Here is a 25,355-nt window from a genome sequence, read left to right on the forward strand (position 1 = left end):
CAGATTTTTCAACTAGTCGACTCGGGGATTCCAACCAGCAACCTTTCGGTTTCAGGCCTAATGCTCTTAACCGCCAGGCTACCTGTCGCCAGGCTACCTGTCGCTAGGCTACCCGTCGCCAGGCTACCCGTCGCCAGGCTACCCGTCGCTAGGCTACCCGTCGCTAGGCTACCCGTCGCCAGGCTACCCGTCGCCAGGCTACCCGTCGCCAGGCTACCCGTCGCCAGGCTACCTTCTGTGTGCTCTGGTAGATGGCTTTGATGTGTTGGTTGTGCTCCACCAGGGCCTTTCTGAACAGCAGCACACGACACTCCAGGAACATGACCACGCCGTTGATGGAGTGGATGGATGAGGGAGCCTGTCGGGTCACTCCACAGGCCTTGGTGTAGAAGAAACAGGCCTTTTCCCACTCACACAGACGGGCATACCTAGGCCGAACCCCCCCCCCCTGGAACACACACCATGAGACCCAACCTATGGTAGTGGTCCTCTGTAGTTCAGTTAGTAGATCATGGAGCTTGCAATGTCGGTTCGATTCCCGGGACCAACTATACGTAAAATGTATGCGCACATGACTAAGTCACTTTGGATAAAAGCGTCAACTAAATGGCAATTATAATTATTATCCATTAGTTCCTTAACTAAGATATGTCACGTGGAGATTGTGTCCCACAGGGATGGAATATCCAACTTGCCTGAGTAGAGCAGGAAGTCAAAGCAGGCTGCATAGAGCCAGCCTTTAGCCGTGCTGATGCGGGTCCTGTTTCCCAGGTACTCCAGACTCTGCATCAGCTGGACACACTCCTCATACCTGGGTATCATAGTACTCAACAGTAGATAAGGTACACATCCCAGTAAAAGAAACAAGTAGAAGTAGTGCTTCACCTCAGTGTGAGGAGGGGTGTGTGAAGGACAGAGATCACCAACATGTCCAGGCCCTGCCGGTTCGTCAGCTTGCTGATTTGCTCTGCTCGGAGACCTGAGAAGTAGAACTTCTTTCAATACTGAAACTTTTTTGATATTTATTTTTTCTCTCTCCGTCTTGTCTCGCTTGCTTACACACTTATTTGTTTCAACCGAACACACACTACCTCACCAATGCAACACACACATCCACTCCTCTCCTCTCCTCACTGGACGGAGTCGTGCAGGGCTCTGGAGTAGAGCTTGACGGTGGAGAGGGAGCGCATAAAGTAGCTGGTGAGGATCAGGTCCCTCCATGCAGTCAGGCAGCTCACAAGTTCCACACAGCATCCTCTCATAGATCTTACACAGACCACTCAGCTGGCAGTACTGGAGGTAGTCAATGCACGAGAAGATGGTCTAGAGACAGAGTAGGTGTGTCTGTGAGTGAGAGGGATGTTGAAGAGTGTATGGGTGACTGTATACCAGGGTTCCCCAACTGGTGCCCCCCAAGTTTTCGGCGCAAAAAAATGTTTTATTGTTTGACAGACTAAAAACGCCAGGAACTCAGCGGCAAGTGATTTTAATTTAAGAAATCTTTTCCCAAGTATTCCCACTCATTATAGAGAGAAATGTGATTGTATACAAATGTAAGGAAGGTTTGAAATGATTATGTTTTGGTCAAACATTATATTGTATCTGTTTGGGCTTCTTGCGGTCATTTTGCAGTCTACAAATTATTTGTAATTACTGTATGTTTCCGGCCCCCGACCATCCGCTCAAGAAAAGAATTGTTCCGCGGCACCATGACAACAACAATAACATCTAAACAAAAAAAAACTTTAAAAAGTGGAGCATGCACACGATTGTAAGATCCATTCAATTGTTTGTGGAGTGCCTACATCACCGCTGTGCTAGAGTTTATTTTTATAGAAGTTTTACTGTTTGAGTTGAATGCAGATAAATGATGAAATTGTCGTTTGTGGTATGTTTTGTCGTCAATAAATGGAAAATAGTTGATATTATAGTGCTTGCTATATATAAAATATATATATATTAATTTGTGTAATCTTTATAGGGGCTTGTTGAACATAGAACACACCCAGGTTTGTCAACGTTCTTGGATCTGTAGCACAGACTCTTCATCTTCTCACAGACGTACTTCAGGGACTTGGCCACGCGGTTCGTAGGGAGATGTCTGTTCAGGAGCCGTAGGGCGCTGGCAAACATGCTCTCAGCCTCCTCGATTTGGCCTGTGTTGTACAACACCTAAATGTACAATAAACTGTACACTTCACTTTGAGAAAAGCGTTATTTTGTATAAATGCAAATCATTATTATTATCCTTTTAGATTATAAATAACATTTCAGTGAACTCTTACCTCCCCTCTGAGACGGAAAACACAGGCTCTCTCAAAGTTGTTGATTTTCACTTTGACTTTCGGGTCGGCAGTCTTAAAGGCTGGCTTGCCCACTTTCAGATGATCAAGTATGATCTTGGCTCTGTTTAAATAGGATAGGGCCTGTGAGAGAGTACTTCTGTACGAGCGTGAACAGATCAGAAAAAAGTCCAAAGGACACACACACCTTGAGGTTGTTGGACAGGTATGCCGAAACTGCGGCGGTCTCTAGCAGGTAATAAAAGTTTTTGGGAACGTCGCCCACACCCGTGCAGTGGCGCACCATGTGGCACAGCACACACTCCGTCACCTGGGCACACCTATACTTCCTGGTTCTGTCCACTGTGGTGTACTCATCTACCACAGAATCTAGTTCAACAAGAACTCGTCCTCCTCACTGAGGCACGCCAACACACAAATACATTTGTAATGGAATCAGCCCACTTGTCTTACTGGCCAGCTGATCTGGGACCAGGGGTAGAGTATAACACCTTACTTGTTGGGACGCAAAGGGCTGACCTGGTTCAGTTGTATAGACTCTGAGAGGTGGAGAGGAGAACAACACCAACAGCACACGTCAAATCAACCCTCAATGGTTACTTAGATCAGCTGGTTATAGCGTCACTATTATCAATCTGCATGAGCGTGTGTGTGAAGTGTTTGTGTGTGTGTGTTTGGGCGAGCATGAGTGTTTGTGTCTGTCTCTCAGGGAGTGTTTGTGTGTGTTTCTCAGCTTGCGTGTGCTTCTCTAGCGGAGAGGTCAGTGGGCCCATCACTCACCCTTGGGGAGCCCCAGTGTACTTTGGCCTAGGAACAGGGCCTCCCCAGACTCTTGTATGTTGAGCAAACTCGGTTGGATCTCGATGAGGTTGTTCCCTATAGCCGCCTTGTGGCCGAAGATGAACTCGGCGATGCCGCAGTCCCTGCAGCGGTGGGCATGTTTGAGGAAGTAGCTGGGACAGAGTGAAAGTTTTCCTTGTCTGCGCTAGCCTCAGCTCCACTACCGACCTTCACGGACGTCTTCTTGGCTGTCCTGGACACAGTAGCAGTTGAGCGCGCCCCAGCACTCTGACTCCTTGGTGAGTTGCTGGGTGAACTGCTTGGGCTTGGAGTCGCACTCAAACGTGCCCGACTTGAACAGGGAGCCGAGCGACAGGTTGAGCTTGTCAGGGTTTTCTGACTCTGGCAGGATGTTGATGAGCATTTGCGTGGTGATGGTTTGGCCGATGATGGCAGCACACTTCACCACCATCTGTTATGCTGGCTGCAGGTGGTCTAGGTGGGCCAGGGCCATACCTGAATAGAATTCACTTTTATTAGTAGCTCAGTTGGTAGAGCATGGCGCTTACAACGCCAGGATAGTGGGTTCGATTCCTGGGTCCACCCATATGTAAAATATATGCATGCATGACTAAGTCGCTTTGGATAAAAGCGTCCTCTAAATGGCACTTATTATTATATTATTAGTAGGCCTATAGATATGCCTGGACAGAAAACATCCTTAATGATTTTAGTGTTTTATTTATGAGTCATTTCTATCAAATAAGACTAATGAGATGAGGTTGTAGTGTTTGTGGGCAGAATACAGGAACCCTGTACTACACCTTTCAATGTCAGAGAGATGGAAACTTTGTGGAATTTGGCAGCTTCTCCGACAAAACAGACCAAAGCACGGTCGACAAAATGGTCCAGCGCTGTGATCTTGCGAGATTTCAACACGGATGCCTTGGGTGGCCCTGCAACCTTACAGTGTTTCACAAACTGGGAAACCTGCCACTCATATATTCTCAGCCAATAGGTCTGTCTGTTTCACAGACAAGGGTGTTAATAGGCCGGGAGACCTGCCACTCAGACATTTTCAGCCAACAGATCCATCTTCCTACCCAACGCTCCGGCCCTGGCGTCGTCCTCTTGCCCCACCTGGCTGGGTTTGGAGCAGTGTACCACCAGGGTGGGCTCAGGGAACAGGATGTCTACATCTTTAGCCTCATCCTCCTCCTCCACCTCCTCGATCATGATCAGATTGCCCAGATTACAGACTCTTCCAAGAGCTCCTCGCAGTAGTATGGAACTCCATGGCTTCTCTCCACCAGGAGCCTATAAAACAGATTACATTTTTAATTTATACATACAGTGGGGAGAACAAGTATTTGATACACTGCCGATTTTGCAGGTTTTCCTACTTACAAAGCATGTAGAGGTCTGTAATTTTTATCATAGGTACACTTCAACTGTGAGAGACGGAATCTAAAACAAAAATCCAGAAAATTACATTGTATGATTTTTAAGTAATTAATTTGCATTTTATTGCATGACATAAGTATTTGATCACCTACCAACCAGTAAGAATTCCGGCTCTCACAGACCTGCTTAGTTTTCTTTAAGGAAAAGCCCTCCTGTTCTCCACTCATACCTGTATAACTGCACCTGTTTGAACTCGTTACCTGTATAAAAGACACCTGTCCACACACTCAACAAACAGACTCCAACATCTCCACAATGGCCAAGACCAGAGAGCTGTGTAAGACATCAGGGATAAAATTGTAGACCTGCACAAGGCTGGATGGGCTACAGGACAATAGGCAAGCAGCTTGGTGAGAAGGCAACAACTGTTGGCGCAATTATTAGAAAATGGAAGAAGTTCAAGATGACGGTCAATCACCCTCGGCCTGGGGCTCCAGCAAGATCTCACCTCGTGGGGCATCAAGATGTCATGAGGAAGGGAGGGATCAGCCCAGAACTACACGGCAGACCTGGTCAATGACCTGAAGAGAGCTGGGACCACAGTCTCAAAGAAAACCATTAGTAACACACTACGCCGTCATGGATTAAAATCCTGCAGCGCACGCAAGGTCCCCCTGCTCAAGCAGCGCATGTCCAGGCCCGTCTGAAGTTTGCCAATGACCATCTGGATGATCCAGAGAGAGAATGGGAGAAGTCATGTGGTCTGATGAGACAAAAATAGAGCTTTTTGGTCTAAACTCCACTCGCCATGTTTGGAGGAGAAGAAGGATGAGTACAACCCCAAGAACACCATCCCAACCGTAAAGCATGGAGGTGGAAACATCATTTTTGGGGATGCTTTTCTGCAAAGGGGACAGGATGACTGCACCGTATTGAGGGGAGGATGAATGGGGCCATGTACACGAGATCTTGGCCAACAACCTCCTTCCCTCAGTAAGAGCATTGAAGATGGGTCGTGGCTGGGTCTTCCAGCATGACAACGACCTGAAAGACACAGCCAGGGCAACTAAGAAGTGGCTCCGTAAGAGCATCTCAAGGTCCTGGAGTGGCCTAGCCAGTCTCCAGACCTGAACCCAATAGAAAATCTTTGGAGGGAGCTGAAAGTCCGTATGCCCAGCGACAGCCCCGAAACCTGAAGGATCTGGAGAAGGTCTGTATGGAGGAGTGGGCCAAAATCCCTGCTGCAGTGTTGCAAACCTGGTCAAGAACTACAGGAAACGTATGATCTCTGTAATTGCAAACAAAGGTTTCTGTACCAAATATTAAGTTCTGCTTTTTCTGATGTATCAAATACTTATGTCATGCAATAAAATGCAAATTAATTACTTACACATCATACAATGTGATTTTCTGGATTTTTGTTTTAGATTCCGTCTCTCACAGTTGAAGTGTACCTATGATACAAAGCATGTAGAGGTCTGTAATTTGTAAGTAGGAAAACCTGCAAAATCGGCAGTGTATCAAATACTTGTTCTCCCCACTGTATGTTTTTAAAAGGTAACTCCGGCTTCTTCTGTGAGATATTCATGTAATGAGACAATGACAGCCTTAGAATTAGTCTTCATAAAATAGCTATACAGTCGACAAGCCAATTCAAAAGTGTACATTTAAGTAAATTACTTTTTACTTCCTCTGGATAACGGTGCTTCGGTTTAGTTTAAGTATTCACAACAGTCCCAATTAATTCCCAAGCTATTGTCTTTGAGGTGTCTATGGTCAAATGCTTGTATTTGTCCTGTTTCACTACATGTACAAGTGGGTAACCTGAACGTGTGTGAGGTGTGAAACTCCCAACTCCCCCTGAGACACCCTCGGAGAGTCGATATGTGTAACGTATGGGTATTCACACAGTGTGTGTGTGCGTGTTTGTGTACACGTACAGCTACACCTTGCTAGGGATGCGGACCACCCCCAGGATCTGGCAGGCTAGCTGGGCGATGACGGGGGGGCTCCAGCCCAGGCAGGTTAAGTCATGTTTTTACATCATCCACGTTATTATCTTCCACAGTACATTGCAAAACAACTCCAGAAAGTAGTTCCTCATCTTCTTGTTCTTCTTGACTGTCCATGAGTGACATCCTTAGACACAGGAAACTAAAAGCATAGAAGAGATCTTACAGAAAAGATCCATCTACCCTCGTTAGCTACTACGAAACAGAATAATAACTTTCAGAAAAGGAACGTTCAGAGATCTCACCTACCTTGACTAGCAGGATACCATTGAGAAGGCAGACGTTCTGCCTCATCTTTGGGTCTAGGATCTTGGTGAGGAGGACACTCTCTCATTCGGCGTAGCTCTTAAAGTTCTGCACTGACCTGACTCCATCCTTTGCTGTTCTGTATACCACCTCAGCCAGCAGGCGGCACTTGCCATAGCCGATAGGCCCCTCGTAGATCAAAACATTGTTGTAGTTCTTGTGACCGGGCAGCCATGGCCTCCAAGAAGCCCTTCAGCATGCCGGAGTACACTTCAATTTCTTTCTCTCGGCCTCGGGAGCATTTGAGCGCAACATATCATTCAAATCAATGTGATCTTCCACGATGAATGCATGTCATTCATAATCGTCAATACTTGAGAAAACTCACCCAAAAGAGGATATCCCTCCTCTCTCAACGGACATAGGTGCTTTACCAACAGTTCTGGAGATTACATTTTGTTTAATAAGTATGTATGTTCTTATTACAATTGCAATATGTCTCACTATGTAGCATTTCAATAGAAGAAAGCCACAACAATACACAGAATAGTACAGTGCTCAATATGAAAGTGAGTAGGAGTCACGAGTTAATGGACTATAAATGATGTTGGTCACATCAGATGGTCGTACATCTGATGTTTATTGGTCATGAACTGATATTGGACTCCAGTGTTCTTGACTCCCCTTCATGGCTTTCTTGGGCAGCTCGTTCAAATAAAACACGGGCATTTCTGAATAGTAGCAAGTCTCGCTGTCGCGTGACACCACCCCGGGGTAGTGCATCATCAGCCATGACGCCAGGTTTACCTTACGACCAATCACTAACAGCAAAGGACACAGAAGGTAGTTCAAAGTTCGTAGGTCAAACTGGTAAAACTTGTACAAAATCTGAACACAATAGTATGCGAGTTCAAATAATATAAAAGGTGCTACAACAAGTTATAGTAAGGTGGCAGTGGCAAAGCACAGTTCCACCTGAGAGTTCAAGAGGATGTCAAGGGGATTGTACCTGTGTATTCATGCCTCACTGGATGTCCTACTACACCACAGAATATTGGACCTGTGGTTACTCCAACAGAGACAGTCCTGTTGYACAACATTGGACCTTTTGTTAACTACCTATACAACATATTGCACTCAAGTGTAATACAGATGTAGGATCTTAATTTGAGCCAGTTTGCTAGAGCAGGAAAATAGTCCTGTAGCAACAGGAAATGTGAATTATTATGTGGATTGTAATTCATAGACATTTTTGTAGGAGTTGATACATTTTTCATAAGGGAAAATCAAGTCTGAAATTTCAAAGTGGAAATTACACACTTCAGAAGCCTTTTTAAACCTCAAATACACTACAAGTTTAAAATGTCCTGCAACAGGGTGATCAAATTAAAATCCTACATCTGTAGCTTGATAAAAAGTAAAGGCATGTGGTCCTAGAATATTAGGCTGAAATGGGCCTTACTTGAGGTTTCGGATCTCTTTCTGGCAAAGGTCATGTACTCCATAGGCAGCCTGTAAGTCGTGGGCACTCTCATCCTCCCGCTTGTCCCCAGGGAGCCCAAACAGACAGAGGAAAGTACAGCCCTGCAACATACTCCTTGTTATTTAAAAACATACAGTGGGTTTGACTGAAGAAGAAAGTATTGGTGAGTGCCCCCATTGTTTCTGTTTCTTGTTAATTGTGTTTGTCGTTTTTCACATTGCCACCGGGAACAGAGAACTGCTGGGGTGTATTCATTAGTTCACACCGTACCAAAACGTTTTGCAACAAAGTGTTTCTTATTGTACAAGTTCAGGTTAGTCCCTCCCAGTTTCATCCCGTTTGCTTTCATGTGGTTCCTAGTGAATAAACCCCCAGGATTCCACCTTGAATAAACCACTAACTGACCTTGTCAAACATGAACACTTTGTTGACCCTCCTGTGGTGCTTGACTATCTGCTGACCGATGCCAATGGCAGCCTGGTGGATGGTCATACACTGCTCCTGGTCACTCTCTCCTCCCTTGAACTGCATGTTGACAAACACTATGGTGGCCGGACGCATCTCAGACAGATACCCCAGAGGCTAGTCGTCATCTATCTAATGAGGGAGGAGAGGTCAGAATAGAAAACCATGGTTACGTTCCAGTGACCATACTAGCATACTTATTAGAATCTTTGCTCAATACATTTCTTAATTCTAGGTAAGTAGTAGTGTGGACGTTAAAACCGCGCCTACATTTATACATTCACAAATACATGATTCTGATTTTGAAAAACAAAAAATATTTTTTGTAAATAAAGAGGACGGTAGTAGGCAGGTTCTTACGTTCTGCAAAACCGTTTTCATGATGTACTTCCGTAAAGTTTTCTCGAGCTCGGCGTTTGGCATCAGTCGAGATGCTCTCCTCACACAATCTGTAGACCAAAAAAAGGACTGGTTAGGCTGTTACAACACAACCATGCAAGTAGAAATATCACAGGCTGATATCTAGCTACTCTCTTTACTGTACCTCTTGTCACTTTTTCATGCTCTACAGACGTTCCTATTGAATCCTGGTACTTCTCAACAGAGAAACTGGGCTCTCGCTTGATGTATCGCACCTGCATTGAATGACACTATTTACATACAGTCATCTTGCGACCACCCGCCTACTTGAAACTGCATTTGTCATAGCTGTATCCATCTATCCATCCATCTATCCCCCACACACACCTTCACGGCTCTCTCGTTCTCTATGGGGTCAATGGCGATGTTGTCCCTCTCACATCTCACATAGTTCCCAGGCGTTAGGTGACAAGATGATTGGGCTGGCCACCGCCAACCCCTCTGCCAGCCGCACCTCGTACCACCGCCCGGCCAATCACCACAAAGTACTGACTGATCTCGTCTCCTACGATCACCTTGGAGAGCTTCCCAGCAGATATATATTGGGACAGCAGAGGATAAAGGGTATCATATTTAAGGTTCTAGTTGCCTATGAAGTCAAGTGTAGCCGGATAATCAGGGCACAAATTCGCAATGCGTAGAGTACTATTCATACACATATTTAGCAGATGTTATTGCAGGTGCAGTGAAATGCAAGTGATTGATTTCAAAGGAAAACTGATCCTAGATCTGCACTCTGTGAATACAGGCCCTGGTGTTATAGCACAAACATGTCTCTCAGCCTGTATGAGACTCAGACAACGACCTATTTTAACTTTCAGCTGACAGCCCACATCCGTCTCCTGGACTCCACACTGGTCCTAGATGTTGAGGCTGCCTTTGACCACCAGGGAGATTACTTCACTGAGCTGGACCCTCTCCACCGTCCATAGAGCCAAGATGGCATCGCCTGTGATTAAAAGTTGTTTGGCCATGACGAGTAGAATAGTACTGTAGCTAGGAATTGTGATCATGGTGAATCTTTGTCTTACAGCTGAGAGGGAAGCCTATTGTTACCTGCATAATTCATAATATCTCCCCCAGCATCAAGGATATCTGAAATACAGGCAACAAACATTGCTTGGTAATATTTGTTTTAGACTAACTTAGTCTAAGTTATAGTTAACTAACGGTACATCAGGTTAGATTGATATTGTAATGAAACCACAGCTAATTTACGACTGACTGTTTCCCCAATGTAGCTGTTGAGTGTGCGTGTCAACTCGTCTTCTCCATAGTCTTTCTTGCTACTCAAACTGAATTTCTCAGTCAGATTAGTGAAGCCTAAAAAATATACAAAATGGATTAGTTGACTTTTAGCTAGTGGGTTAGCAAACGTTAGCTAGCTAGCTTCTAAATGTAGATCGAAACGGGATTCCAGCTCATGTTAGCTAGCGAGATAGCTAATGTAGCTAGCTAAATTACTGAGATTAGTTTGCCTGATACATCCGCGAAGAGAAGGACTCCATGAAAGTTCTCTGCGTAGAGGGTATCGTTAATGAGGGTGCTGTAGACAACAAGATCAGGTACATGGGCAGCTATTTTGCTCATTTTGTACGAGTCCTCTATCTCACCCTCTCCCTTTATCCAACCAATTTTAGCTGTAGTTTAGGGGCATCATGTTTTTCCGTTGAGCTAATCTGAACAATCGTTTTTTTCCGTGAACGTTCTAGAATTCAGCTGTTCACTAAAAACTCTGGTTCACCAATTCAAAAAGAAGAAGCTATTATAAGTATTTTTTATAACTAAAAAGGACGTTACTTGAATGCCATGCATTTAGGTTTCAGAACCATGGACTGAGCTTCTTTGAGACGCAAACTACAGTTTCTCAACTCTAGTCTAGTACATAAACTACTATCATTGGCACAACAGTTGAATGTTGTGATGGGTTTTTTTCAGCACCATGACTGAAATAGTTTGGGATTCCATTGGTATGGATGCATGGCTAGTCAAAAACATAGTACAGCAAACACAATGAAAGAGTTTAATTTTGCAGAGCAGGTTTTGATACATATGGGATAAAAACCAAATTCACACAAATGTTACCAGATAGTTTTGCACATTATATCTGAGTTTTTACCATGTTCCCTTTCTTTCAACATTACAAATATAGAAAATAATGTTAATTTATAGAAAAATATTTGTATAATTTGACAACTGACCTGATGCATTATGCACCACAAAGCTAAGGAAGAATAGATGATCTGGTTTTTTTTATCACATAATGTAGAGTAAACAATCTAAGTATTTCCAACATTGTATCAACATTACAACAATGCTAAGCAGTATGGCTTTTTAGTATGGCTTTTAGTTTTTGTCAAGGCTTATCATTTGTAGCACAGTATCCACGTTTCTCTTGAACAAGGAAGCGTTTGTCTTCTTTCAATGATCTTCTTGACGTTTGTTACTGAAATAAACAATAAACCAAATGATCAATCTGTGACACCATACAGTAACATCGTTTAGTGGGAGAGAGAAAGATACAGAGAAAAAGAGTGTGACAACAAAAAACTATTGATCAAATATTGATGTAGGCAAGACAGTCCATTTACAAACGTGTCTAAAATGGCACCATATGCACTCGTTTTAATCAGAGCCTTGGTGCACTATATAGGGAATATGGTACCCTTTCATACAGGTTCTGGTTGTGTTCTGATGTTTACCTTTTCCCTGAGGTTTGGGAGGTCATGACCCAGAGTAAATACTCTTTGGCAGCCAAGCTGTCTAGCACCTTGTTCACGTCGCTGGTGAAGCTCCCATCTACATGTCTTCTGCTCATTGGACCATTCCTGCTCTCCTCTGCAGATCTAGGTACAGTACACAAGATAACACACACTTGTCAGTGGTTCCAAACACAATGCTTCCACACACAATACTTCCACACACAATACTTCCACACACAATACTACCACACACAAAATACTTCCACACTCAATACTTCCACACACAATACTTCTGTACACAATTACCAACCACGTTGGGTTCAACTTTTAGTCGGCTGAAGCAAGAATACACATTTTCTTCAGGAAATGTACCCTTTTCTAGTTGCGCCTTATGACTATTGGATGATTTCGGGAAGTAGTGATCTGTAGCTGTAGTCATTCATTGTGCATTAGAGGACACCTTTGTTCCCTGAACAGGTGTTTATGCACACAGCAACTGTGTGATACGCTCTCTTCCAACCCAGTCAACACAGTCATCCGAGGGGCAAATATCAATAAATGTATCAATAAATGCAGAGCATAGTTTKATGGGATTTATTGGGCACGACCACATGAAATGTCAACACAGGCCTTAAGAAAGCAGAAAGCAACGGTGCGGCAATGGATAAATTAACTAAGTTGTTGATTATCTTTTCTCTCTCTCTTCTTCTCGCGTCAGACATGACACACAAGATGTTGGTACTGTAGGGTGAAGGGAAGCCTACTCTCGTCTGGCCCGTCCTGATTTGAGCCAGGAAACAAAGTCCTTGGCCGCCTGGTCCTGTAGGTAGGTGCTCACGTCGCTGGTGTAGGTCCCATCGGCATGTCGTTTGGATGGACCACTAGATGGAGGTAGAGAGGAAATGGTGTGATGGATACAAAACTCCACTCAACCAATTATAGTACTGTGAAATCATTCTGGCTCAGCTAAAATAGCCTCTGAGTTCTTATAACTGTTTTTCACTAACTTTGCTAGTAAAACACTCAAATATTGTATTTTAAGTGTATGTATTGATATAGAAGTTGAGGATAAGTTGATAATGAAAATGGATGGGTGGTATTAGTTTCAAAGTGATGAGTAGTGTTAATAACATCAAGATACTTTGTTTGACTTGGAAGTACTGTGTATATGAATATGTTGCTCAGTACATTACTATCCTTTCTCTGTATGTACAAACAATGCCATAATATACATGGTGCTTTAGACAAACATTTTTGGGATGAAGTTTAAATCTGTAATATCTCCATCCAAATCTTTGATTGTTCAACTCAAGATATACAGTATTCATCACAGTAATAGTTTCCAAAAGACTGAACTGTCCTGGTTCTCATTAAGAAAAATATATTATTATTTCTACACCCCGCAGTATAATATCAGTCATAAGCCTAAAAATATATAATATTACTCTGTTGAAACACTCACCCCCTCCTCTTGGAGTTCATAAGCCATTGAACAAAGTCCTGAGCCATCSTTTCTTCCTGGTATTTACTGTAGTCGTTAGAGAAGGTTCCCTCGGAATGTCTATTCATGTTAGATACGCCCATCAAATCCTCCAATAGTGGGCCTGCTGTCTCTAAGCTACAGGAGAAGAAGAATCTTTAATGCTGAAATTATGCTGATAGATGCCTCATTATAGTCTAATTTTGATTGACAGTTGCTGTTGGATACGTGTACATTATGTGTTAAACACTAGTCGTTCCGTCTGTAGTCTACGTTGATACTGTGCATTGTGCGCTTTTTTTCCCTATGATATATTCTGAAAATATTTCTTAAAATATCCCATGGAAAATTGGGATCATTTCCCCCCATGGAAAATATAACATTTTTTGAGCTGTACCTTGAGTTGTCCTCAGCCTCTTGTAGAGGGACTTGCCAACTGCTCTGTACAATGACCATGAGGAGAACACCAGCCAGGGAGTGGATGCCAAACATTGTGACCTGCWGACAGAACCACAATTGAGTAACTTAGCCGAAGACAGCCATGTACATTTTACATTGACAAGCAAAAGGCTCCATATCAATCATACATCCATTGACAAAATCAAAGGTTTTGTTCACAATGGAAAAACAAATCCAGTTTTGAAACAGATTTTRCTAAATCAATRAAGACGTGTCCTGGCTGRAAGAAACTCACCTGTTCCTGTTAATGTGCGGGTAGAWGAGATGAAATGTGTGTCTGKYAGYGAGTGATCCTCTGCTTCAGTCCTGGTTCCTTGTGGTTGTATCTTGGTGARCTGACTGGCTGTGGGGGTCTTATATAGCATGGCRATGAGGCCYGGTCTGCTCCGGTGGCCCAATCCTCCCYCTCTCCCACTCTGTTACACCCATTTGTTACTCTCAATCCATTACACATAGGGCCCGTTTGGTTGCATTGGATTAACTCGCAATGAAACGTCTGTTTAAAATGGAAGATGTGGCATTATCCATGCGAGAAAACAGCTGTCACTTAGGTGTAGAAATCAAACAAGATGACATCCTGTCAAATAGTGTGTGTGTGTGTGTGTGTGTGTGTGTGTGTGTGTGTGTACTGTAAATGGGAAGCTGAGTCAGGGTTTGTGGATTATATTAACTATGATAGAATCAGAGATGGAAACTATTTTTGGGGTGTTTTTCCTTTGGTCACCCATTTAAGACAAGAACATTTCCATTGTGGGTCCTGTTGATCATCCCCTTTTAGATAACATGAATTCATGTGTTATTCAAAGCCTATACCTGCATTACCATTTACTGAATGTACTTATAAACCATTTACAGATGATATCAAATGATTATGTCAAACCAAAGTCATTTTGATTTTGATTATAAAGTACCAGTCATGTTTGGATACACCTACTCGTTTAAGGGTTTTTCTTTATTTTTTAAAATGTTCTACATTGTAGAATAGTAGTGAAGACATCAAAACTATGAAATGACACATATGGAATCATGTCGTAACCAAAAAAAGTGTTAAACAAATCAACATTTTAATTCTTCAAAGTAGCCACCCTTTGCCTTGATGACAGCTTTGCACACTCTTGGCATTGTCTCAACCAGCTTAGCTTCATGAGGTAGTCATCTGGAATGCATTTCAATTAAAAGTTGTGCCTTGTTAAAAGTTAATTTGTGGAATTTCTTTCCTTCTTAATGTGTTTGAGCCAATCAGTTGTATCGTGACAAGGTAGGGGTGGTATACAGAAGATAGCCCTATTTTGTAAAAGACCGAGTCCATATTATGGCAAGAACAGCTCAAATAAGAAAAGAGAAACAACAGTCCATCATTACTTTAAGACATGAAGGTCAGTCAATCCGGAAAATGTCAAGAACTTTTAAAGTTTCTTCAAGTGCAGTCACAAAAACCATCAAGCGCAATGATGAAACTGGTTCTCATGAGGACCGCCACAGGAAAGGAAGACCCAGAGTTACCTCTGCTGCAGAGGATAAGTTCATTAGAGTTACCATCCTCAGAAATAAATGCTTCACATAATTCAAATAACAGACACATCTCAACATCAACTGTTCAGAGGAAACTGTGTGAATCAGGCCTCATGGTTGAATTGCTGCAAAGAAACCACTACTAAAGGACACCAATAAGAATAAGAGACTTTCTTGGGCCAAGAACCACGAGCAATGGACATTAGACTGGTGGAAATCTGTCCTTTGGTCTGATGAGTCCAAATTTGAGATTGTTGGTTCCAACCACCGTGTCTTTGTGATATGCAGAGTAGGCAAACGGATGATCTCCGCATGTGTGGTTCCCACCGTGAAGCATGGAGGAGGAGGTGTGATGGTGCTTTGCTGGTGACACTGTCAGTGATTTATTTAGAATTCAAGGCACACTTAACCAGCATGGCTACCACAGCATTCTGCAGCGATACGCCATCCCATCTGGTCGGCACTTAGTGGGGCTATCATTTGTTTTTCAACAGGACAATGACTCAAAACACATCTCCAGGCTGTGTAAGGGCTAAGAAGGAGAGTGATGGAGTGCTGCAGCAGATGACCTGACCTCGAAATCACCTAACCTCAAACCAATTGAGATGGTTTGGGATGAGTTGGACCGCAGAGTGAAGGAAAAGCAGCCAACAAGTGCTCAGCGTATGTGGGAACTCCTTTAAGACTGTTGGATAAGCATTCCTCATGAAGCTGGTTGAGAGAATGCCAAGAGTGTGCAAAGCTGTCATCAAGGCAAAGGGTGGCTACTTTGAAGAATCTAAAATATAATTTGATTTGTTTAACACTTTTTTGGTTACGACATGATTCCATATGTGTTATATCATAGTTTTTGATGTCTTCACTATTATGTAGAAAATAGTACACCATTAAGAGAAACCCTTGAATGAGTAGGTGTGTCCAAACTTTTGACTGGAACTGTATGTACTGTCGATCCCCTACAGTAAGAATCCACAATCTAGATTTAAACAATTTTATTGAAACAGTATACACACACACTGTAGGTACAAAGGTCTTCCAAGATTCCCTCTATAAAAACATGCAGTATGTTTGTACAATAAAATGCAAAGCAATATAATGTATCGACATTAATGTTGATACCGCGAGGATAAAACAGTGCAATCAAGGCCCCTTAATGGATACAAGTCAGACATGCTTAGTCACTGGCTGATCAGTTCTCACAAAGCTCTTTTGTATTTCAATATAATCACATTCTTCATTTCAAATGTAACCTCATAACTCGCGGTGAGGCTCAGAACGAACAATGATAGATCAATCCTGCTGACATCATTGTTTCATAACTGCATAGAGAGAGTGTCACGATCGTGTGGAGAGACGGACCAAGGCGCAGTGTGATAAGCATACATCTTCTCTTTATTAACGACGAAGATGAAAACGACACTAAACACTTACACAAACTATACAAAACAACAAACGATCGTGAAGCTAAATAACGTAGTGCACACACACAGGCTACAAACGTTCAACATAGACAATTACCCACAAATACATGATGCCTATGGCCACCTTAAATATGGCTCCCAATCAGAGACAATGAAAAACATCTGTCTCTGATTGAGAACCACTCAGGCAACCATAGACATAGCTAGACACATTCACTCAACCATAGACTTCCCTAGAAACATTCACTCAACACAAACCCATACACTCTAACAAAATCCCCCTAGACACTACAACCACCCAATACAAGACAAAAAAACACAAACATACCCCATGTCACACCCTGACCTAACTAAAATAATAAAGAAAACAAAGAATACTAAGGCCAGGGCGTGACAGAGAGGATAGTCTTTTGGACTGTATGTTTGGGTACTGGCTCAAACAACTTAATATATCAAAAAATAGGACAACTTTCAATTACATTTACATAATTTAGTAGACGTTCTTATGCAGCGCTACTAACATGAGCAATTATGGTTAAGTGCCTTGCTCAAGGGCACATCGACAGATTTTTCACCTAGTCGACTTGGGGATTCAAACCAGCGACCTTTTGGTAACTGGCCAAATGGTCTTAACCGCTAGGCAACCTGCTGTCCAAGTGAATTACAAATGAATTTGGGGCAGTTTGGTTATCGTTCGGCAAGCATCAGGTTGGGCATCATTCATTCGAATGGCATCAGGCGAAGCAACTCTGGAGGAAGTGACTCATGTGGGTATAGACATGCTGATTGGCTGAACCATCATGACCATGGTCCTTGTCCGTGTACCACTGTAGTAAAGTGATAGAAAGAAGGAATAAGCACAGATCATTTGTTTATTGGAGAAGTGTTTTCATGGAGGAGGTTCATTGAGGTATAAAGCTCTACAACCACTGATTGTGTAGATAACTCATCTATCTAAAATCTAAATATTTACCATAGCCTCAAAGTCCACTTGTTCCTCAACCAGAGCTGCGGATCTGAGCAGCTTGCTGAAAATGGACATTGTCTGAAACAAATGGAGAGATTTAAATAACAATTTAACAGTATCCGATGTGCAGTGTTTTCCTATTCTCATATGATATGGGAAAGCTTCAGGAAAAGTATGTACACTGCTTAGTTAACACTTTTAGCTTCATCAACTAATGGGTTTACAGAGTCAAATGAATAGTCTAGACTCTAAACATTGTACAGTTGTTAATTGCACAGGTGGTGTGTTTTTAAAGAACATTCCAGAAATACTAGAGGAGGCTTCACCGTCTGCTGTCCCATGGACCAGAAGGCATTGCACTGATTTGAAGTTCTTAGCTCTGGCTGTCACTGTGGAGTTCTGTAAAACACATTTACATGTAGTTATGTCCGTGGAGATTAATACCAGTTGGCTAATACAAGCCATAGTATAAAATCGTATGTATAAATAGCCATTTATAATGTTGGCGTTGGTAAACTTACGTTGTAGAATTCAAGATTTTCTGAAGGTTGATTCATGTAACGTAATGTAGATTGTATCTGAAATATTGAAAGTAGGGGAAATGTATGGATAATTTCAATGATTTACACTTATATATTTAACTAACATGTAGGTTATTGTAAATATATTAATAACATATCAATAACAGAATGGCATACCATAATACTCCCACTTGGAAACTGGGGCCACTGCCATTCCACATTTGAAAACTCCACTCCCAGCTCCCAGAACCATTGACGTGACATAACCTCCATAGGACTACAAAACACAATGACAGCTGATCATTTTGGCCTTGAATTCAGATAATATTGGATTACTCAAGGCACAAAGACAAGATGATTGTACACATTTCATTACGCTGCACTTGATGGTTCCAACGAATCATATTTTCAAACCCTATGCTTTAACTTACCCAACCCCAAGTTGCTCTTCTGCCTTTGTCGACAAAGCCCATATTGGTGAATTCCCTGAAAGAGAAAAGTGACTTGCTGTGATTGGGAACCACCAGTACAAACACTAATTCATTTAAACGTGAGGGTCAGTTAAAAGGGGTTCTAATGGACCATGCCCACTGATGGTCCGTGGTCTAACTCGAATCTCTACTGTCCTCAGTCTCTCTGACGTGAAATAAGGGAGAGGTAAGTAATGTGGCATTCCAGCTGACCCCATGTGACATCTGATCAGTCATCTGATCATTAGCCTGGTGGTCAGATCTGTATGTGCTTTAACCAACACCTCTGTCACGTCCGTTGTCCTACCAGACAGGATATATTTAGCATGAAAGTGGAGAGGAAGAGGAGTTGGATAAAGATCTGTCAACCAGGCTATTGCATCATAAAGCTCAAACCAAAAAAGCCTTGGAATCTCTAAATATCCATGTATTGTGTTATATAATGTTTATTTATTATGTATGGGGAACCCGTCCCATGGGTTTCCTGGTCGCGGCCGGCTGCAACAGAGCCTGGATTCGAATCCAGAATCTCTATATATTATGTTATCTTAATGTCACTTTTGCAGTGTGACACAGTATAATACAAAGCAACCTGTTTGAGTCAGTTGGGCATAGCTATCGACTTGGCTACTGTTCAACCACAGTTCAACCTTACTTTGCGGCCATTATCTGATCTTCCACCTCATAGGTTCCCAGACGTCGGTAGATGGAGTGCATTGTCGCCTTGGTAACCACTTCCCCTACCATCGAACGATGACCTTCTCCGTGCTCGCCAGGTATGCGGCCCAGCCTAACCTATAGCGGAAGTCTGCTTTCTGACTGCAAGGCCCTGCATACCTGGAACACAAAAGAGAAAGACAAACATTATTGTTAGTGCCCAGAGTTTTCCCTGACCACTTGAGCTCACCAGAAAACACTGCAGACTTCTGAATTTAACTAGGGCCAAGAGTATTTCCTGCTCAAGTCATGGGGTCAGGATTAACTCCAGGCCCTCCTTATTGGTACAACGATTCATCATAAGACAAAGCAGATCATGTATTCACAGAGGTTAATTAATTCGTACACATCAATAAGTAAGGGGTATTTCTTGGATTTGTCAAATCCAGGAGGCAAGGTCATCTGGTACCAAAGATCTGTCGGGAAAAACAGAAGCATCCAAAAATGGATATCAAGTTAGAGATGTCCCATGGTTTTAATATCAGATGAAAGATTCAAATAAAGTCTTTAATAGATGAAAGCCTTACTAAAATCTCCTTGCTTGATAAAAATCTCCTTGCTTGATAAAGTCGCGTCGCACGGTGGGCATGTGGATCTCAGACAGAAGGCCTTCCAAAGCCGTGTTGTCCTCAAGAACCTGAATCTCTAAACGATGAGAAGATGCACTGTGACTTTGCTTGGCTTATATCATTTATTTCCATCACACACTAGTAAATGTAACTGGCTTACCTGAACCAGCATCCCTGTTGTCCCTGAGAGTATACAGAGGTAGTCCAGGACCTGTGGAGACGAACACATATTTAATATAACGTGTGTGTGTGTGTGTCCTCCCAAATGATCTAGAAGCACTACTACTACAGAAAATATCATTTTAAAGTAAATATACCGGCTGGGATATTGTTTAGGGATGTCACAGGCTACAGTATTGTGATGACTTGACTGCACAAAGCCTGTTGGGAGTAGTGGGCTGTGTAGTGTGTGTGTAGTGTGGTGTGTGTTGTGTGTGTGTGTGTGGTGTGTGTGTGTGTGTGTGTGTGTGTGTGTGTGTGTGTGTGGTGTGTGTGTGTGTGTGGTGTGTGTGTGTGGTGTGTGTGGTGCGTGCGTGCGTGCGTGCGTGCGTTGCGTCGCGTGCGTGCGTGCGTGCGTGCGTGCGTGCGTGGTGCGTGCGTGCGTGCGTGCGTGCGTGCGTGGCGTCGCGCGTCCGCGCGCGCGCGGTGTGTGTGTGTGTGCGTGTGTGTGTGGGGTGTTGTGTGTGTGCGTGTTGTGTGGCTGACGGACTGTGAGCAGTTCCATGCGGAAGAAAGAGGCATCATGGCTGAAGTAAGCTGAGTTGTATTTCCAACATGTTAGTTAACAGACAGATTATTTTCTCTATATTTTTACTGTATCACAATTCCAGTGCGTCAGAAGTTTACATACACTAAGTTGACTGTGTCTTTAAACAGCTTGGAAAATTCAGAAAATGATGTCATGGCTTTAGAAGCTTCTGATAGGCTAATTGACATCATTTGAGTCATGGAGGTGTACCTGTGGATGTATTTCAAGGCAACCTTCAAACTCAGGCGGCCTCTTTGCTTGAAATTATTGGAAAATCAAAAGAAATAAGCCAAGACCTCAAAAAACCAATCTGTTAGACCTTACACAAGTCTGGTTCATCCTTGGGAGCAATTTCCAAACGCCTTACAGGTAACCGACGGTTTCATCTGACAATACATATTCACGCAAGTATTAAACACCATGGGACCACGCAGCCGTCATACGCCCGCTCAGGGAGGAGACCGTGTTTCTGTCTCTAGAACATTGAAGTAACTTAGGTGCGAAAAGTGAAGATCAATATCCCAGAACAACAGCAAAGGACCTTTGTGAAGATGCTTGGAGGGAAACAGGTACAGGAATGTATCTATAGCCACAGTAACAGTCCTATATCGACATACACCTGGAAAGGCGCGCTCAGCAAGGAAGAAGCCACTGCTCCAAAACCGGCCATATAAAGAGCAGACTACTGTTTGCAACTGCACATGGGGACAAAGATCGTACTTTTTGGAGAAATGTCCTCTTGTCTGATGAAACAAAAATAGAATGTGTTTGGCCATAATGACCATTCCGTCATGTTTGGAGAAAGAATGGGGGAAGCTGCAAGCCGAAGTAAACAGCGCATCGCCAACGCGCGAAGCACCGGGGGTGGGCAGCTCATGTTGCTGGGGTGCTTTGCTGCAGTGGAGGGACTGGGTCGCACTTCACAAAATAGATGCATCGATGAGCAGGAAAATGATGTCGGACTATATTGAAGAACATCTCAAGACAATCAGTCAGGAAGTTAAAGCTTGGTCGCAACATGGTGCTTGGCAAATGGACAATGACTACCAAGCATAGCTTCGCAAAGTTGTGGCACAAATGGTTTAAGGACACCAAAGTCAAGGTATTGGAGTGGCCATCACAAAAGCGCTGGACCTCAATCCTATAGAAACTAGTGGGCCAGAACTGAAAAAAGCATGTGTGAGCAAGGAGCCTACAACCTGATTCAGTTACACCAGCTCTGTCAAGGGGAGGACAGGGCAAAAATCTCACAGCCAACCTTATTGTGGGAAAGCTTGTGGAAGGCTACCCAAAAAGTTTTGACACCAAGTTCAATCAATTTTAAAGTCATGCTAGCTCAATACTATTGAGTGAAATGTAAACTTCTGACCCGCGCCTGGTGAATTGTGATGGAAATAAAATAAAAGCTTGAAAATAAATCATTCTCTCTACTGTTTTCTGACATTTTCACATTCTTAAACATAAAGTGGTGACCTAACTGACTAAGCATGGATATTTTTACTAGAATTAAATGTCAGGAATTGTGAAAAACGGTTTAAATTATTTGGGCTAACTAAGGTGTATGTTAAACTTCTGATTCAACTGTAGGGACAACCAAGTTATCTGGAGGAGAGGAGAGGGGAGAGGTGTGGAGGGGAGGGGAGGGGAGAGGAGAGGAGGGGAGGGGAATGCAGTAGAGGGGAGAGGAGGGGAGGGCGGCGGGAAAGCGGGTGGGGGGGGTCGTTATGACGTACCTCTAACGCATTCTGGATCCAGGTGTTTCCGACTGTGTTGAAGTCGTAGATCTGAAAGCGGAGCTCGTTCTGTTTCCTCTTCTGCCACTGGACAGCGATGCGTTCATCCGTTACCCAGGTGACTGTGGCCAAATAGTGATCACTGTGAAAAAACAAACAGAAACAACACCATTTGTCTCACAGCTTACGCCTAAAATAGATTTTAAAATTCCAATGCAATGCGTTTCTCTCCTACTGAATACATTGTATAATGTATTGTGTACTACAGAGTTTCATTACCTTGCTCCAACTGAAGCTGGCACAACAACTTCTGTGATGTTTGATATGTTTGTAGTGTCATACACACACAGCTTCACCACTGGCTTGGGAGTACCAGGCTAGAAGATGGAGAAAAAAATACATTTATGCAAAACAATTACAATTAAATAAAAAGAAACTTTGGGTCTTATAGGTTTCTTTCTGACAAGCAACCACATCTTTAAAATGTATTTTTCTTGTAAAATGTAAAATGTCTTGCTTTATAATGACTATACACACAGTATCAATGCATTAATATGTGACGATACAGAGTATATGACTGTATTCAAATACATAGTCGTCATGAGAGGTTTCAGAATTGGGAAATCATGGACCAATATAATTTTATTGGGACAGCTTAGACCTGAATGCACCCTGAGTTGTGATAAAACAACATGCTTTTAACCCAGAGGCCTTATGGTCCAGAGTCCAGTTCCCTTATCAACTGCCTCAGAACCTCATGCCAGTAATGACCTACTCCAGCACACTTTTTAGATACACATCAAACATCAAACATGTTATCTTACCGTAGGATAGGGGAAAATGACAGTGTCGGGATACTGTTCCTTCCCATACCAGGAATACTCTATGTTTTGGACCAGAGTGTCGTTAAACTCAGCATAGGCCAGATACTTCCCTCCAGGTAACCACATTGCCTCGTAAGAAGAGAACATTTCCTCTTACAAACAATCAAAAAACACCGTTAGGCCTACATCAGGATGGCACATCTATTTTGTGTGTTGTGGCTTAAGCCGTTCACAGACTCCCGTGGTGTCGAAAGAGAAACTTGTTCATGTATGATCACATTTGACACAATTCACATCACAGTGCTGACTAATATGTACTAGTTATAGTAAGAGGTATGTAAGATTCACAGCTGCCTTCTTGTATGTATTGCTTACCCTCATACACCCAATCTGGGATGCCATTTAAGATTTTGTTGTGTTTTCCGTTTGAGGTCACCTGTATGGCCTTAGCAGTAGGGCTGGTCTTCACATAGACATCATTTTCCCACACAAAGGCCTGTATGTGAGAGGAACAGAGATATTGCGATAAGTCTTAATGACTCGAGTTCCTCTTTAACCGTGGTATAACACTGCAATATGCACAATAGTGTGCAATGTATTTTGGTTGTCCTAGTAACCTGCAATATTATGTTTAGAGTAACAGAATAAGTTATTTATTTGGAGCGTGATGAAAATGTGATCTTTGAGCGTTCCAGCTTTGAACTGAAGACAAACAAAAGTGCATGTTGTGTTGTTGGGTCAGTCCTATTGATGATGAGTGTTTGGAAGACATGTAATCGGTCAGCCACCAGAAAAGCATAGTACAGTATATAAACGAGTCCAATGGTTTCTCTCAAGTGTCCTTTTAACCTACCATTTTGTTCCCTGTTGGCGCCCATGCAAACAAATGGACTTGGTGAGGGATGTCTGGTGTACTGAGAAATGTCCTACAATGAGAATAAATAAAAAATGAACAGTATTAATGTCTTTGAGTTTGACACAACACCATATACAGTTCATTCGGAAAGTATTCAGACCCCTTGACTTTTTCCACATTTTGTTACGTTACAGGCTTATTCTAAAATGTATTAAATCGTTTGCACCTGAGCTCAATTTCGAGTCTCAGCAAAGGCTCTGAATACTTATGTAAATAAGGTATTTCTGTTTTTTATTTGTAATAAATTTGCAAAGATTTCTAAACCGGTTTTCATTTTGTCATTATGGGGTTTGGTGTGTAGTTTGATGAGGAAATGTATTTATTTAATCAGTTTTGAAATAAGGCTGTATTGTAACATAATGTGGAAAAAGGGAAGGGGTCTGAATACTTTCCGAATGCACTGTAAATGCGTCCCTATAAATAATTTGCAGTAAACATTACCATTTATGGCCCTCTTCAGTTTCTCTATTTGTTGAGTATTGTTGACCATTTCCCGTCACTAGTCCCATTAATAAAATAAAATGTCCTATATTCTCTACACTGCATATGTAATTCTCAAAGTCAATTGAGAATATTGAAGATGTGTGTATAGTACACATTTGCAGATAAGAAAAATTGAAAGAGACTTATGAGCCTGCAAAATCATAGAGAGAATATGAAGCTGTGAAGGAGTGTCTCCATATCTGTTGAAACAAATGAAGCAAATGATAATTAGGTATTTGATTAGTAGCACAGATCAATTACTTATATTAATTAATGAATACATTAATTCAATTAAATGTATTTATTTGTTTTAGTTTATTTATCCCTGCAAGGCAATTACTTTGGGCACATAAGTCTGATTCTGCAACTACAACAACAACCCCCACAGCACAATGACATACCACACATAGCTACTTCACAGCAGGATAGTACAACAGCAACAAATGATTAAATATCACAAGACATTACCTTAGTCCAATTGCTCTTGAAAGCAACATATTTTTGATCAGCAGACACTACATAGTCATAGGCAGCCACTTGATCCTGGTTTTCAACAAAAAAAAGGAGCTGTGTTATACATGACACAAACACTCCTTCATTCACCATACTTGCTTCCAAATATGTGCAGACAGACAGACAGACAGACAGACAGACAGACAGACAGACAGACAGACAGACAGACAGACAGACAGACAGACAGACAGACAGACAGACAGACAG

The 25,355-nt window shown here is 42.4% G+C and overlaps 1 protein-coding gene and 2 pseudogenes across 1 annotated transcript; all 3 read right to left on the reverse strand.

Moving 5' to 3' along the window:
• Positions 1–11,254, reverse strand: part of LOC112075563 (adenylate cyclase type 10-like) — a 12,665-nt pseudogene extending 1,411 nt beyond the window's left edge.
• Positions 11,123–14,095, reverse strand: LOC112075561 (glucagon-1). Its single transcript, XM_024142547.2, has 6 exons — positions 13,990–14,095; positions 13,693–13,793; positions 13,278–13,433; positions 12,580–12,696; positions 11,816–11,959; positions 11,123–11,559 (listed from the first exon to the last, which is right to left on the reverse strand). The coding sequence occupies exons 2-6, from the start codon at positions 13,785–13,787 to the stop codon at positions 11,535–11,537; spliced, it is 537 nt and encodes a 178-aa protein (XP_023998315.1). The 5' UTR covers positions 13,788–13,793; positions 13,990–14,095; the 3' UTR covers positions 11,123–11,534.
• Positions 14,096–16,332: 2,237 nt separating this feature from the next.
• LOC112075564 (dipeptidyl peptidase 4-like) overlaps positions 16,333–25,355 on the reverse strand; it is an 11,277-nt pseudogene continuing 2,254 nt past the window's right edge.

This window comes from Salvelinus sp. IW2-2015, unplaced genomic scaffold (genome assembly GCF_002910315.2).
Source record: "Salvelinus sp. IW2-2015 unplaced genomic scaffold, ASM291031v2 Un_scaffold3238, whole genome shotgun sequence".
In the NCBI taxonomy this organism is placed as follows: domain Eukaryota; kingdom Metazoa; phylum Chordata; class Actinopteri; order Salmoniformes; family Salmonidae; genus Salvelinus; species Salvelinus sp. IW2-2015.